The 14,240-nt window shown below is 44.4% G+C and overlaps 1 protein-coding gene across 1 annotated transcript in view; it reads right to left on the reverse strand.

Moving 5' to 3' along the window:
* The window catches only part of OGA (O-GlcNAcase), a 33,154-nt gene extending 19,859 nt beyond the window's left edge, over positions 1-13,295 (reverse strand). Inside the window, exons 1-6 of the mRNA XM_002756542.6 lie at positions 12,679-13,295; positions 7,921-7,972; positions 7,395-7,492; positions 4,674-4,804; positions 2,554-2,725; positions 923-1,021 (exon numbers count right to left, since the gene is read on the reverse strand). Of these exons, the coding sequence (XP_002756588.3) occupies positions 923-1,021; positions 2,554-2,725; positions 4,674-4,804; positions 7,395-7,492; positions 7,921-7,972; positions 12,679-12,877 (751 nt within the window). The 5' untranslated portion in view covers positions 12,878-13,295. The remainder of the gene's footprint in view (positions 1-922; positions 1,022-2,553; positions 2,726-4,673; positions 4,805-7,394; positions 7,493-7,920; positions 7,973-12,678) is intronic.
* Positions 13,296-14,240: the final 945 nt, after the last annotated feature.

The following is a 14,240-nucleotide window of genomic DNA, read 5'->3' on the forward strand; positions in this document are numbered from 1 at the left end:
GAGGCAGAGGCTGTGGTGAACCAAGATTGTGCCATTGCACTCTAGCCTGGGCAACAAGAGTGAAAGTCCGTCTCAGGGGAAAAAAAAAAAGTTATCTGGTTGAGACTCAGTTTTAAAAAAAAGAAGTGGGCGCAGTGGCTCACGCCTGTAACCCCAGCACTTTGGGAGGATGAGGTGGGCGGATCACGTGAGGTCAAGATTCAAGACAAGCCTGGCCAACTTGGTGAAACCCCATCTCTACTATTAAAAATAAACTACCCAGGCAAGGTAGTGGGCACCTGTAACCTCAGTTACTTGGGAGGCTGAGGCAGGAGAATCACTTGAACCTCGGAGGCAGAGGTTGCAGTGAGTTGAGATCGTGCCACAGCACTCCAGCCTGGGAGACTAGAGCAAAACTCCGTCCCCCACCCTCCCCACCCCCCACCAAAAAAGTATTCAATTAACAATAACAAGCAGTTTTTGTAGGTTCTAGTTAATTCAAGTTTGACTGTATAAATCTTTTTTTTTAATTTTTGTTTGTTCTTAATTGCATTTTAGGTTTTGGGGTACATATGAAGAACATGTAAGACTGTTGCACAGGTACACACATGGCAGTGTGGTTTGCCGCCTTCCTCCCCATCACCTATATCTGGCATTTCTCCCCATGTTATCCCTCCGTCCCTTGCCATCCCTCCTCTAGTTCCCCGCAACAGACTCCAGTGTGTGATGCTCCCCTCCTTGTGTCCATGTGTTCTTATTGTTCAACACTCGCCTATGAGTGAGAACATGCTGTGTTTGATTTTCTGTTCTTGTGGTCAGTTTGCTGAGAATGATGGTTTCCAGGTTCATCCATGTCCCTACAAAGGACACAAACTCATCGTTTTTTATGGCTGCATAGTATTCCATGGTGTATATGTGACTGTATAAAACTTAAAAGACTTACCTGTCCAAAGCACTTCAATTCCAGGTAGAAGCTTTTCACCCACAGTCCTTAAATATGGAGACTGAGACACATTTGGATAACAGAAAGTGCCACAATATTCTAAACATAGGGGGAAAAAATAAGCAAAGAAGTCAGAAACAAAATGCTCATGGGTTTCGGTCTGTTTCTCAGATGGAGTCTCCCTCTGTCGCCCAGGCTAGAGTTCAGCGGCGCAATCTCAGCTCACTGCAACTTCTGTCTCCTGGGTTCAACCAATTCTTCTGCCTCAGCCTCCCAACTAGCTGGGACTACAGGCATATGCTACCATGCCCAGCTAATTTCTTTTGTATTTTTTAATAGAGAGAGGGTTTCATGGTGTTGCCCAGACTGGTCTCAAACTCCTAAGCTCAGGCAATCCATCCACCTCAGCCTCCCAAGGCTCATGGGTTTTTGATTGCGGGAAAAAATGTCTGCCCATTCTGAATTCTTTTCATCCAATTGATAAAAGGCCTCCTACAAGGAACAAAATTCAAGAGGGCAGTTCATTTAAGAAATATATAAAATCTGAGGCCGGGCGCAGTGGCTCAAGCCTGTAATCCCAGCACTTTGGGAGGCCGAGGCAGGTGGATCACGAGGTCAACAGATCGAGACCATCCCGGTTAACATGGTGAAACCCTGTCTCTACTAAAAATACAAAAAATTAGCTGGGCATGATGGCACGTGCCTATAATCCCAGCTACTCAGGAGGCTGAGGCAGGAGAATTGCCTAAACCCAGGAGGCGGAGGTTGCGGTGAGCCGAGATCGCGCCATTGCACTCCAGCCTGGGTAACAAGAGCGAAACTCCGTCTCAAAAAAAAAAAAAAAAAAAACACATACAAGAAAGTCTGGGGAAAACTTCTTATAAGTTGAACTTTGAGACACAACTACAAAAGACAAAAATATTTTCAATGAAAGAAACCAGAGGGGCAAAAAGAAAGGAAAAGGGGAAAACCTGTTAAGCTTTCTATGCTGACTACTTGAAGTAAGAGCCCAGATAAAAGTGGGAGGAGTGCAAAAAGGGATAGATATGCACGGGTAGCAAAAGGGGACAAGTAGGAGGAAATGAGAAGTGACTAAGGTAAAAATCAGTGTAACTTGGTTTTTCTCCAGTTTTCATTTCAATACTATCCCTCTTTTTTTTTTTGAGACAGAGTCTCGCTCTGTTGCCAGGCTGGAACCCAGTGGCACCATCTTGGCTCACTACAACCTCCGCTTCCCGGGTTCAAGGGCTTCTCCCACCTCCGCCTCCAAAGCAGCTGGGACTACAGGTGTGCACCACCATGTCCAGCTAATTTTCATATTTTTTAGTAGAGACGGGGTTTTACCATGTTGTCCAGGATGGACTATCCCTCTTTTTATACTGACAATGTATGTTCATATTACTTCCAGTACTAAAAAATACATACAAATCTTTTGTCTAGTCAGTTGTCATTTATTAGTTCCTAAAATTTCTCCAATTTAGGATCTTGAAAAATGTCTTCTAGAAAAAGGATTCCTACTTTTATACACCAAGGAAGGAGGGAAGTGGAGAGAGAATGGGGCCCATGATCAAGCTTTGTAAGTTACATATTCCAAAAAGACTAGTTAAATATAAAACCATTATATACAATACCTGTAGGACAGAAGAGGAAAGTTTCTGGCTCTCCTAGGTACTGATAGATTTCATTTGTGATGGAGACCTGGGCATGAGCAAAAGAACTGAATACCTCTTTGTCTGCTGCACACATATTATGGTCAATATCATCAAAAAGCAAAGCAAATGACCTGCACCCAAACTGAGAAACCTGCAGGAAAAAAAAAGAATCAAGAGTAAAAAAATGAAGAATTCCAAATATTAAAGTATAGATTTAATAGGTATACTTAAAATCCAGTATTTTCCATAGAATGTTAGAAGCCAGATCTATTGTTTTTATATTTTCAATTTAAAAAATTCTAAGTTAAACAGAGTTTTGGGACCCATTTCTCATCTGGGTTTGAATGCACTACTGGCTGAGTATTTCTTATCTGAAATGCTTGGGATCAGCAATGTTTTGGATTCTGTTTTTTGGATTTTGAAATATCTGTATTATATTCAGCATCCCTAACGTGAAAATCCAAAAATCTGAAATGCTCCAATGAGCATTTCCTTTGAATTTTATGAAGGTCAGAAAGTTTCATGTTTTGGAGCATTTCAGATTTCTGAATTAGGGATACTCAACTTATATGACAATATGATTCAACAAAGTTTCTGCGAAATGGCCTGGCCTCCTACCACATGGGCTGCTGATCGCAGAAGACCTGACAAAGTCAGAAAAATATAGAAACATGAATAAATAACCTCAAGACAGGAAAAAGCTAGGTTGTGTCATAATCCCAAAAGGCACACTGATCCCTCTGCAGATAAACGTAACCAGATACGAATTAGAAAGAATAGTAGAATCTTGTAAAATAGGAAAATAACTTCATGAAAATTTCAACTGCCTTAAATTTTTTACCATTTTAATGCCACCGATATTAATATTTGCCTAAAGAAACAAGACGTGTATACAGAAAACCCAGCAAATTTAAAAAACAGGAAAATGGAAACCCCCTACACATTTGACCCAAGGAAGTGTGCAGCTTTTCCATTAAGCAGACTTTATATTCAATTAGGTTCACCTAATCTGTTTTTCTTCTCACCTTGGGAAACTAGCCATCTCCAGACGTCTTTGTCCATATAACTAAAGAAACTGATGTCTAATAAGTAAAACCCTGTTTCTATAATCTCTGTTGTAAATTCAAGACAAGCAGCCTACATATGTAATTTCTCAAAATGTGATTCTTGACCATCAACCAACTAGATTCCTGGTCCCCACCCTATCAACTTGGGAAATAAAATCTAGTTGTCGTCATTCTTTTAAGCTTCACTTCTAACCATTCTTTTGAGCCAGTTCTTATGCAAACTGAAATGTGAGAAAAACTAACACCTCCAGTAAAGCTCTTTTTACTTAATTTGGAAAATATTCCTCTATCAGAAGCATTCAAGGCCAGGCGTGGTGGTGCATGCCTGCAATCCCAGCACTTTGGGAGGCCAAGGCAGGCAGATCACGTAAGGTCAGGAGTTTGAGACCAGCCTGGCCAAGATGGCAAAACCCTGTCTCTACTCAAAGTATAAAAACTAGCCAGTCATGGTGGTGTGCCTGTAATAGCTACTCAGGAGGTTTAGGCACAAGAATCACTTGAACCTGGGAGGCAGAGGTTGCAGTGAGCCAGGATCAAGCCACTGCTCTCCAGCCCGGGTTAACAGGGCGAGACTGTCACACACACACACACACAAAGCATTAGAAGTAAAAAAATTCACAGCTGGTCGTGGTGGCTCACACCTGTAATCCAGCACTTTGGGAGGCCAAGCCGGGCAGATTACAAGGACGAGATCAAGACCATCCTGGCCAACATGGTGAAACCCCATCCCTACTAAAAATACAAAAATTAGCTGGATGTGGAGGTGCACACCTATAGTACCAGCTACTCAGGAGGCTGAGGCAGGAGAATCGCTTGAACCCAGGAGGTGGAGGTTGTAGTGAAGCTAGACTGCACCAATGCACTCCAGCCTGGTAGCAGAGTGAAACAACGCCTCAAAAAAAAAAAAAAAATCAATCTTATATAAACAAAGAAATATGAATGTGATTTTCTTTTAACATCATAAAAGCAACTGAGTAAACGTCTAGTTTCAAGTACAGAGTCAGGAAAAACAATTAAAAAGTAAGGAGTTACCTGGTCCAATTTACGTTTCAATGTGGATACTTCCTTGGGGTTAGAAAAAGTGATATCCAATCCAGGTGAGATTGCATAGATGAACTCTATCTCGTATTCTCGTGCAGCAGAGATGAGAGTCATAAGTTGCTCTAAAGAACAGAGTCCATGTTTGTAGAAAGCAGCAAAGAAATATAAAAGAACCTTCATCGAAGGTGTAACTGAAGAGGTCATTTCTTCTAACTTACAAGAAAGAAAAAGCTCCTTACATTTTACAAATTCTGATGCCCAACTTAACAGCAGGCCACACAAAATGGTACAAGCCTTAAGTAATTTAATGTCACAGTAAGAAAAAATGAACATTAGTTTTCACACCTTTGAAACCTGAACCAACAGGAAATAAAAGGCCCTTATTTTTCACTTCCAAATAGTTTCTTATCCTTTTGGGGAAACAGGCTAAAATCAATAAAACATTCTTCTCCCTTTCATTGCCATTTCTCAAAAACACTGAATTAACTGTCAATTCTCTTACTGAAACATGAGCCACTTCTATTTCCTATAGTATTTGAAAGGCATAAAATGCAGCTGCTGCTTATTTTCTTTTTCTGAGATGGAGTTTCACTCTGTTGCCCAGGATGGCGTGCAATGATGTGATCTTGGCTCACTGCAATCTCTGCCTCCTGGGTTCAAGCAATTCTCCTGCCTCAGCCTCCTGAGTAGCTGGGATTACAGGCATGTGCCACCACACCCAGCTAATTTTTTGTATTTTTAGTAGAAACAGGGGTTTCTCCATGTTGGTCAGGCTGGTCTCAAACTCCTGACCTCAGAGGATCTGCCCGCCTCAGCCTCTCAAAAAGTGTTGGGATTAGCCGGACGCGGTGGCTCAAGCCTGTAATCCCAGCACTTTGGGAGGCCGAGGCGGGTGGATCACGAGGTCAAGAGATCGAGACCATCCTGGTCAACATGGTGAAACCCCGTCTCTACTAAAAATACAAAAAATTAGCTGGGCACGGTGGCGCGTGCCTATAATCCCAGCTACTCGGGAGGCTGAGGCAGGAGAATTGCCTGAACCCAGGAGGCGGAGGTTGCGGTGAGCCGAGATCGCGCCATTGCACTCCAGCCTGGGTAACAAGAGCGAAACTCTGTCTCAAAAAATAAAAAGTGTTGGGATTACAAGCATGAGCCACTGTGCCCAACTTTTAAAGTATTTCTTTGAGAGAAAGTCTTGCTCTGTTGCCCAAGGCTGGAGTGCAGTGGCACGATCTTGACTCACTGCAACCTCCGCCTCCTGAGTAGCTGGGATTACAGGCATACCCAGATAATTTTTGTATTTTTGGTAGAGATGGGGTTTTGCCATGTTGGTCAGGCTGGTCTTAAACTCCTGGCCTCAAGTGTTTAAGGACTGCAGGCAATGAGCCACTATACTGGGCCCTGCTTTTCGTTTTGCCGTCTCTGAACAACTGGAATTCCTAACTAAATAAATCTATATATAACTACTTTATAATATGCAAGAAAGAAAATGCTTTCTTAAGAATCAGGGTAGGCCGGACCCAACGGCTCATGCCTGTAATCCCAGGACTTTGGAGGCCAAGGCAGTAGGATCACCTGAGGGCACAAGTTCGAGACCAGCCTGGTCAACATGGTGAAACCCTGTCTCTACTCACAATACAAAAATTAGCCAGGCATAGTGGTGCACATCTGTAATCCCAGCTACTAGGGAGGCTGAGACAAGAGAATTGTTTGAACCCGGGAGGTGGAGGGTGCAGTGAGCTGAGATGATACCACTGCGCTCCATCCTGGACAAGAGCAAAACTCCATCTCAAAAAAAAAAAGGGAATCATGCCTGTAATCCCAGCACTTTCAGAGGCCAAGGTGAGTTGATTGCTTGAGTTCAGGAGTTGAGACCAGCAAAAGCAACATGGCGAAAACCCCCCTCTACAAAATATACAAAAATTAGCTTGGCGTGGTGGCAGGAGCCTGTAATCTCAGCTACCGGGGAGGGTGAAACAGGAGAATCACGTGAACTCAGGGAAGTGGAGGTTTCAGTGAGCCCAGATTGCACCACTGCACTCCAGCCTACGGGACAGAGCAAGACTCTGTCTCAAAAAATATATCAAAAGAGAAACAAAAACAAACAAACAAAACAAACCCATAGCCAAGACAGCCTGTTAATGGCTTCTCACTTCCCTGGACTGGGGTAAGGATCAGTAATTGCTGACAAAGTCAAACCATACTAGAGCCTGAAGCAAAAGAATCGGCAGTACTGATCCTATCTTTATCTAAAATTTTAGTATTGTGTCCATCATGAATTTCTGCATTAATTTTGGTTTCTTAAAAAATACTGCACAAAATATTTATCTTAACTACTTTTTTTGGGGGGGTGGGAATCCCTTAAAATGTGTACCCAAGGGGCCTCACTTGCCTTGCCCTGGGCCTAGCCCAGCTCCAGCACTTCTCTGTCCAGTGGCTCACTGTTTAGTCCACTGGCAGAAGCAAGCAGCACAATCTATGACCACAGAATAGTTGAAGTCGGCCTAGCACACCCACGGTATCACACGTATGGTCATAACCTTGCTAGCGCAGAGCACTCTGAGTCTCAGCTAACTGAATAGTTACCAGACAGAGGAAAAGGAAACTACCTACAAAAAAAAATACATCATGAAATTCTTGTATAACTACATTTAAGATATAACTGTTTTCTTCACAGATTCTAAATTTATGGATTAAAAAGAAAAAGATTACCAGCTTCCTCCACTGAATACATCTCTCGCCAAAACATCCTATGTTTGTAGTCATCTTTTGGGGCATACAAGTACGTATTTAATTCCCATTTCTGGAGCCTTAAGGGGAAAGAAAATTACATATGTATCAACAGGCAACATTTATAGGCTGTAAATCTCCATCTTTTCCCTCTTTTTGGAGCATCTTCATCTCATACAAGGCTAATACTCTATAACAGTAGTTTTTAACATTTTTGTTATCAGTGGAATTTTAAAAAATTAAGTATTACGATCTACGTCAACATATAAAACAGTCTTAAGAAAAAACATGATAGCTCTGGGTGAGGTGAAGCCGAAAACCTAATTCAGCTCCCCAAGGAAAAGTTTGAAAACCAAAGGCCTAGGTGAAGAAATAAGGGACCAAAGTAAAATAACTTGTGCAATTGAGAAACCATCAAAATGTACCTGGGCTATTCAGTGTTACTATTTCTTCAAACCAAAGAAAATGTTAAGGATTTAATCTCTTCTCTCCTTCATATAATATTTACCTTCTAAAGAGTTCTTTTCTCTGTTCCATAACCCAAGGTCTTCCATAAAATCCTAGATTCAAAGTAAGAATGAAATTACATTCAGTTTTAAAATGTGGTGTAAGCATTCATGAGAAAAGCAAGTTACAAAACATACAATACAATCCTATTTTGTAAAAAACCTAAAATACACCAAATCTGGAGAATATTTAATAAAAAAAATTAAGGTTCCTTTTTTTTTTTTTTAACAAGACGGGATTTCACCATGTTGGTCAGGCTGGTCTTGAACCCCTGACCTCAGGTGATCCACCCACCTTGGCTTCCAAAGTGCTTAGATTACAGGTGTGAGCCACAACGCCCAACCAGGTTCCTTTATCTTTGGGTGATGACATTACAAGGTGACTTTCATTCCATTTTTACTTAGGTAAATTTTCTTATTTTTCTGCCATAGTATTTGTTACTTATGTGATATTTTAAAACAAACATCGATTATCTCTTTTCACTGTTGATAAAAGCTACCTATATTTAAATCCAATTTTTTAAAAGACTATCTCAGTCTTACAACAGGGAAGTGCTGCAATGTAATACAAACTGCCAACAGTAACAATTACTTCCTAGAAGGGGAGTAAAACTGCTTTAGAAAGGGTGAGGGGAGGTTGGGGGAAGTGGATCACACCTGTAATCCCAGCACTTTGGAAGGCTGAGGCGGGTGTGGATCACCTGATGTCAGGAGTTCCAGACCAGCCTGGCCAACCCTGTCTCTACAAAAATACAAAAATTAGCCAGGTGTGGCGGCTCATGCCTGTAATCCCAGCTATTCTGGAAGCTAAGAAATGAGAATTGCTTGAACCTGGGAGGCAGAGGCTACAGTGAGCTGAGATCATGCCACTGCACTCCAGCCTGGGTGAAAGAGCAAGACTCCACCACACACACACACACACAGAAAAATAAAGAAAGAAAAAGGGTGAGGGGAGATAAACAGGTAAAGCAGTTTTAAATATTCATAAATAGGAGCAGAAAATAATTCGACTTGATTTTATGATTGTGCTCCTTTAAAAAAAAAAAGTTCCGGGCGCGGTGGCTCAAGCCTGTAATCCCAGCACTTTGGGAGGCCGAGGCGGGTGGATCACGAGGTCAGGAGATCGAGACCATCCTGGTCAACATGGTGAAACCCCGTCTCTACTAAAAAATATACAAAAAATTAGCTGGGCATGGTGGCGCGTGCCTGTAATCCCAGCTACTCAGGAGGCTGAGGCAGGAGAATTGCCTGAATCTAGGAGGCGGAGGTTACCGTGAGCCGAGATTGCGCCATTGCACTCCAGCCTGGGTAACAAGCGCGAAACTCCGTCTCAAAAAAAAAAAAAGTTCCTGGCGGTTTGAGACCAGTCTGGCCAACAGGGTAAAACCCTGTCCCTACTAAAAATACAAAAATTAGGCCGGGCAGTTACTCACGCCTGTAATCCCAGCAATTTGGGTGGCTGAGGTGGGCGGATCATGAGGTCAGGAGTTCAAGACCAGCCTGGCCAACAGGGTGAAACCCTGTCTCTACTAAAAATACAAAAAAATTAGCTGGGCATGGTGGCACATGCCTGTAATCCCAGCTACTCAGGAGGCTGAGGCAGGAGAATTTACGTTGCAGTGAGCCAAAATTACGCACACCACTGCACTCCAGCTTGGGCTACAAAACGAGACTCTGTCTCAAACAAACAAACAAAAAAATTAGCTGGGCATGGTGGCAGGCACCTGTAATCCCAGCTACTCAGGAGGCTGAGGCACAAGAATAGGTTGAACCCAGGAGGCGGAGATTGCAGTGAGCCAAGATCATGCCACTGCACTCCAGCCTGGATGACAGAGTGAGACTTTGTCCCCCCAAAAAAAAAAAAAAAAAAAAAAAAAAAAAAAATTCCTGGTCAGGCCTGTAATTCCAGCTACTTGGGAGGCTGAGGCAGGAGAACTGCTTGAACCCAGGAGGCAGAGGTTGCAGTGAGCACAGATCACGCCATTGCACTCCAGCCTGGACGACCGAGCAACTCTCTCTCACTGGGGAAAAAAAAAAGGAAGTTCTTGATACAATGATATAGTCAAAGGGACCAAAAAAATGCCTGAAACCACATTCCTAAGAAATTCAAAAGCCTAACTGGTCCAAACAACAAACTCTCAGGCAATCTTAATTACAGAGCAAAGGTCTGAACAAATGAAAATTCCAGTATGTTACTTCTGGTCCTAAATGGAAAAGAATAAACAAAGAAAACTCAAGAATGTGACTTGCCCCAGAGTGTCCCATAGGAGGACAAAACACTAGGCACACTGCAGAAAACAAGTCTGCAGACTGATGACCTGAATTGTTGAATAAGCATTAAACTGTTACCTGGAATTCCTTTGAGCTGTGGGCTCATCACAGCTCAAATCACCCACCCACTTTACATCTTGTCTTACTTTTACTTTACACCCGTCTCAGTCTAATCATCAGCAAGAGATAAGGACAGCCTCTCAAGAGTATCATGAAGACAGTTAATAAAAGCATTCTGAACACAAAATGTTCTACATAACCCACACAGTCTTCGTAAGAGACTAGTCTAGAACAGAAATTTCTGAAATGTATTTTAGCTTCAACCTCTAGGCAGAATGACTCCTCTGCACCACAAAAAGAAAAATGACAGACCAAATTAAAATTCATTACGTTGTATAAAACTGTAGTACTTTCCGGGCAGGCTCGGTGGCTCACTCCTGTAATGCCAGCACTTTGGGAGGTGGAGGCCGACAGATCACAAGGTCAGGAATTCGAGACCAGCATGGCCAACATGGCAAAAATCCATCTCTAATAAAAATACAAAAATTAGGCACGATGGCGTGTGCCTGTAGTCCCAGCTACTCTGGAGGTTGAGGCAGAATTGCTTGAACCGGTGAGGCGGAGATCACGCCACTGCACTCCAGCCTGGGCGTCAGAGCGAGACTCCATCTCCAAAAAAACAAAAATCAGTGCCGGCTCAGGTGCTCAGTTACCAAGAAAATATACAAGGGCACGGGAAGAACAGACCAGATAATGGCAGACAACTCCTTTCTTTAAATAGGAAAATCGCCTTTTAATAAACTAATTTAAACCAAATGAGTTTTCTCCTTTCATTACAGAAGGTATAATGGACTGGCAAGTTTCATTAGATTCATTCCAGTCTATCTCCGAAATTTCCCAGCACTCTCTCAACCCCACCCCAAGATCTTTGGTAACAAAAAACAGATTCTTTTTCTAAAATCTTCCTGCACTCAAGCCAATAAATACATCGACATAAGTCACGCAATGCAATCATTTTTGATAAAACTATATAATACTTTTCCATTCCGTAGTTCTCCAAATGCTGCAAGGCAGTTAGTTAACTTCGCTGAACTCTTTTATGCCTTATTGTAGCACCAAAGCAGCCTGTTATGGTCTGTACCATAATCACCAGCCATTTTTCAAAAGAATACTCTAATTTATATGGTTAAAAAAAAAAAAAAATAGAAAGGCCGGGCGCGGTGGCTCAAGCCTGTAATCCCAGCACTTTGGGAACCGAGGCGGGTGGATCACGAGGTCAAGAGATCGAGACCATCCAGGTCAACATGGTGAAACCGCGTCTCTACTAAAAATACAAAAAATTAGCTGGGCATGGTGGCGCGTGCCTGGAATCCCAGCTACTCAGGAAGCTGAAGCAGGAGAATTGCCTGAACCCAGGAGGCGGAGGTTGCGGTGTGCCGAGATCGCGCCATTGCACTCCAGCCTGGGTAACGAGAGCGAAACTCCCGTCTCAAAAAAAAAAAAAAAAAAGAAAAAAGAAAAGCTGATGTTCTCAACCACGAGAACAATACTTTTACCATGCCCTTTTGGTTTTTTAAAGATTATTTCACCCTTGTTCACACCATTACATATACCAGATATATAAAACATACATCTAGGAAACTCTGCGACGGCCAAAATACTTCAAAAAATTCAAATATACGCTGCAATTGCGCAAAGAGCAATAATGTAACTGATTTATGCCTCTACAGAACTACAAGGCTATCTTTCCATTCTTATCCAGAAACTGTGCAACAAGCATCTGGTAATTTTCCCTATTATCAAAAAAGTCCATCATTCTTTTCGACTGTAAATGGGGAAAAAGGCGAAAAGGACATTTTTAAAGCCACTTCTCGGTCACTAAATTCAAATTCGGATACTTTAAGAATCTGCGATTAAAGCCAAAGCTTCATCCCTCGAGAGCAAAGTACAGTAGCTGGGAAAGTGGACAATTTTCTAAGCTGCAAATGAATTTTGCAGCGGAGAGCAACAAAAATACTCTAAGCAAAGTAGAACTTCAAATACTATAGGCCAACCGTGATTCTCTTCACTCCAGAAGTACAAGCACGTCAGTGTGGGTCGATTTTTACCCAAAGGGTGACTATACACGTTTTTTCACTGGAACGCAGACAACCCTAGGGAATAAGATCTCAAGGTACAAAGTGGTAGAACTCAAAGGCTAACAGAACACCAGGCTCCATACCACTGGTCTCCTTAGGAGCCGGCTTGGCTCCAAGCCCAAGACGGGTGGGGTCAGGCTTTTGAGTGGCCAGGGGGGAATTCGACGCCGTTTAAGGGCGTGCGGGGAGACTCGCTTACCGTCTCCTCTCTCCCCTCGCTTTAGCAAGGCCACATTTCAGATGCAAAGGCTTTCCGGGCTTCTAGAGCCTCCAGAAGCCCAGCCACCACCACCCCCCTCCCGAGGACAGAACGTGCTAGTGCCGAGGCGGGGCGGGAAGGAGGGCGCTCACCTTCCACCACGCCGCACAGGAACCTCCGAGCGCCTCCTGCAGCCCCGGCCACCGCTGCTCCCCCAGTCCCGGCGGGGTTATCTTCTCCGGTTGCCGGAGCAGCCGGCGGCTCCAGCGATGCGCCCGTAGTGGTGGCAGGGTTGGAGCTGAGCTCGCTCTCCCGCTCCTCCAGCGTCGCTTGGCTCTCCTTCTGCACCATCCTCCTGCCCCCGGCCGCCGCCACCTCTACGGGTCCTCCTCGGTCTCCGTCCGTTGGGCCACAGGCCCGGAGCCCTGCAGAGGGCTTCAGCTCCAAGAGTGCGCCCCTCTGACTTCTTCCCCTCCCCCTCTGCCCTTCCCCCTCCTTCTCCGCAGGGACCCGAATGCCCGGATGAGAAGGGCGGCGGCACCGGCGTGAGCCCTTTGTCAGCCGCTGCCTCAGCTTTAAGCTGGGGCGCAAGAAGCCTAAGCGGAGAGCGAGGCCGTGACCTCTCGTTCCCTGGAAGAAGACGGCCAAGGGTCCTGTCCTCGTTCTCAGCCTCTGCTGCCCTCCCAACAATTTTAGTTCTCCTGTTCCCCCTCGAAGCTCCGAGCTCTCCTCCACCGCCACCTCCACCGCCCGCTTCCTGTTTATCCGCACTGCGCTTGCGCTGCAGACCGGCTCAGACCGGTCCCCTCCGCCCGGCTCCCCCGCCTTCTTTGGGGCCAGCCTATTAAGCTTCTTTCGGTAGGGGGAAATAGAACAGAGGAAACGCGAAAAGCGGAAAGTAATGAAGGCAGTGGAGCGTACCATTTCTGCTTGCCACCCTCCGGAACAAGCCTAGCTCCCTGGGACGGACCATTACCCCACCTGAAGGAGGGGAGTACAGGAGGAGGCTGCGGCCGCCTGGGGCTTTAGGGAGAAGCGGGGGGGAAGGTGAAAAGGAGAGGCGTTTACGCTTTCAGTGCGCAGGCGCGGAACCGTGGCCTCGCGTTCTTAAAGCGATAGGAAAGAACTGACCTATTTTCTATGGAGATTCTTATAATAGGTGGGCTAATTACATCTGCCTGACCCAAGCTTGTTTCCGTAAGACACCATTCTAAGGAGCTCAGCTCACTCCTCTGTCTTGAATCATTTTCCCCTAATTCCATTTAAAATGCAATCATTCGTTCATTCCTTCATTCAGTAGACATCCATTGAGCTTGCCTCATGCTGGGCTGTAGGAACACTATGAGCTCACAGTTCCCATAAGGTGTCCCCAAGAGCTTTGAAGCTCAGAATAGGTGATACTTCTCCTCCTTTGGGGAGAGGCCGTGGGCATGGCTTCACTTATCAGCTGGAGTATAAAGAATATGAAGTTAGCCTGATTGAGCAGGAGGGGAGGGAAGACAGCACTTCAGGCAAGTGGAACAAACAACAGAGTCCGAAGTTAGGGAGGCATGAAAAGCCTGGCTCGTTTGGGAATGGGGAGCGGGCGATGTGTGCAGTGGGGCATGAGATCCCTTGGGAAGCCTTCCCTAATGGGTTTGGGTCACCTTGCTGCATGTTCTCAGAGCTCTCTTGTAGTCCTATCCTAATGCACTTTACATTTATGTTGCTTGAG

This window comes from Callithrix jacchus, chromosome 12, assembly GCF_049354715.1.
Source record: "Callithrix jacchus isolate 240 chromosome 12, calJac240_pri, whole genome shotgun sequence".
In the NCBI taxonomy this organism is placed as follows: Eukaryota; Metazoa; Chordata; class Mammalia; order Primates; family Cebidae; genus Callithrix; species Callithrix jacchus.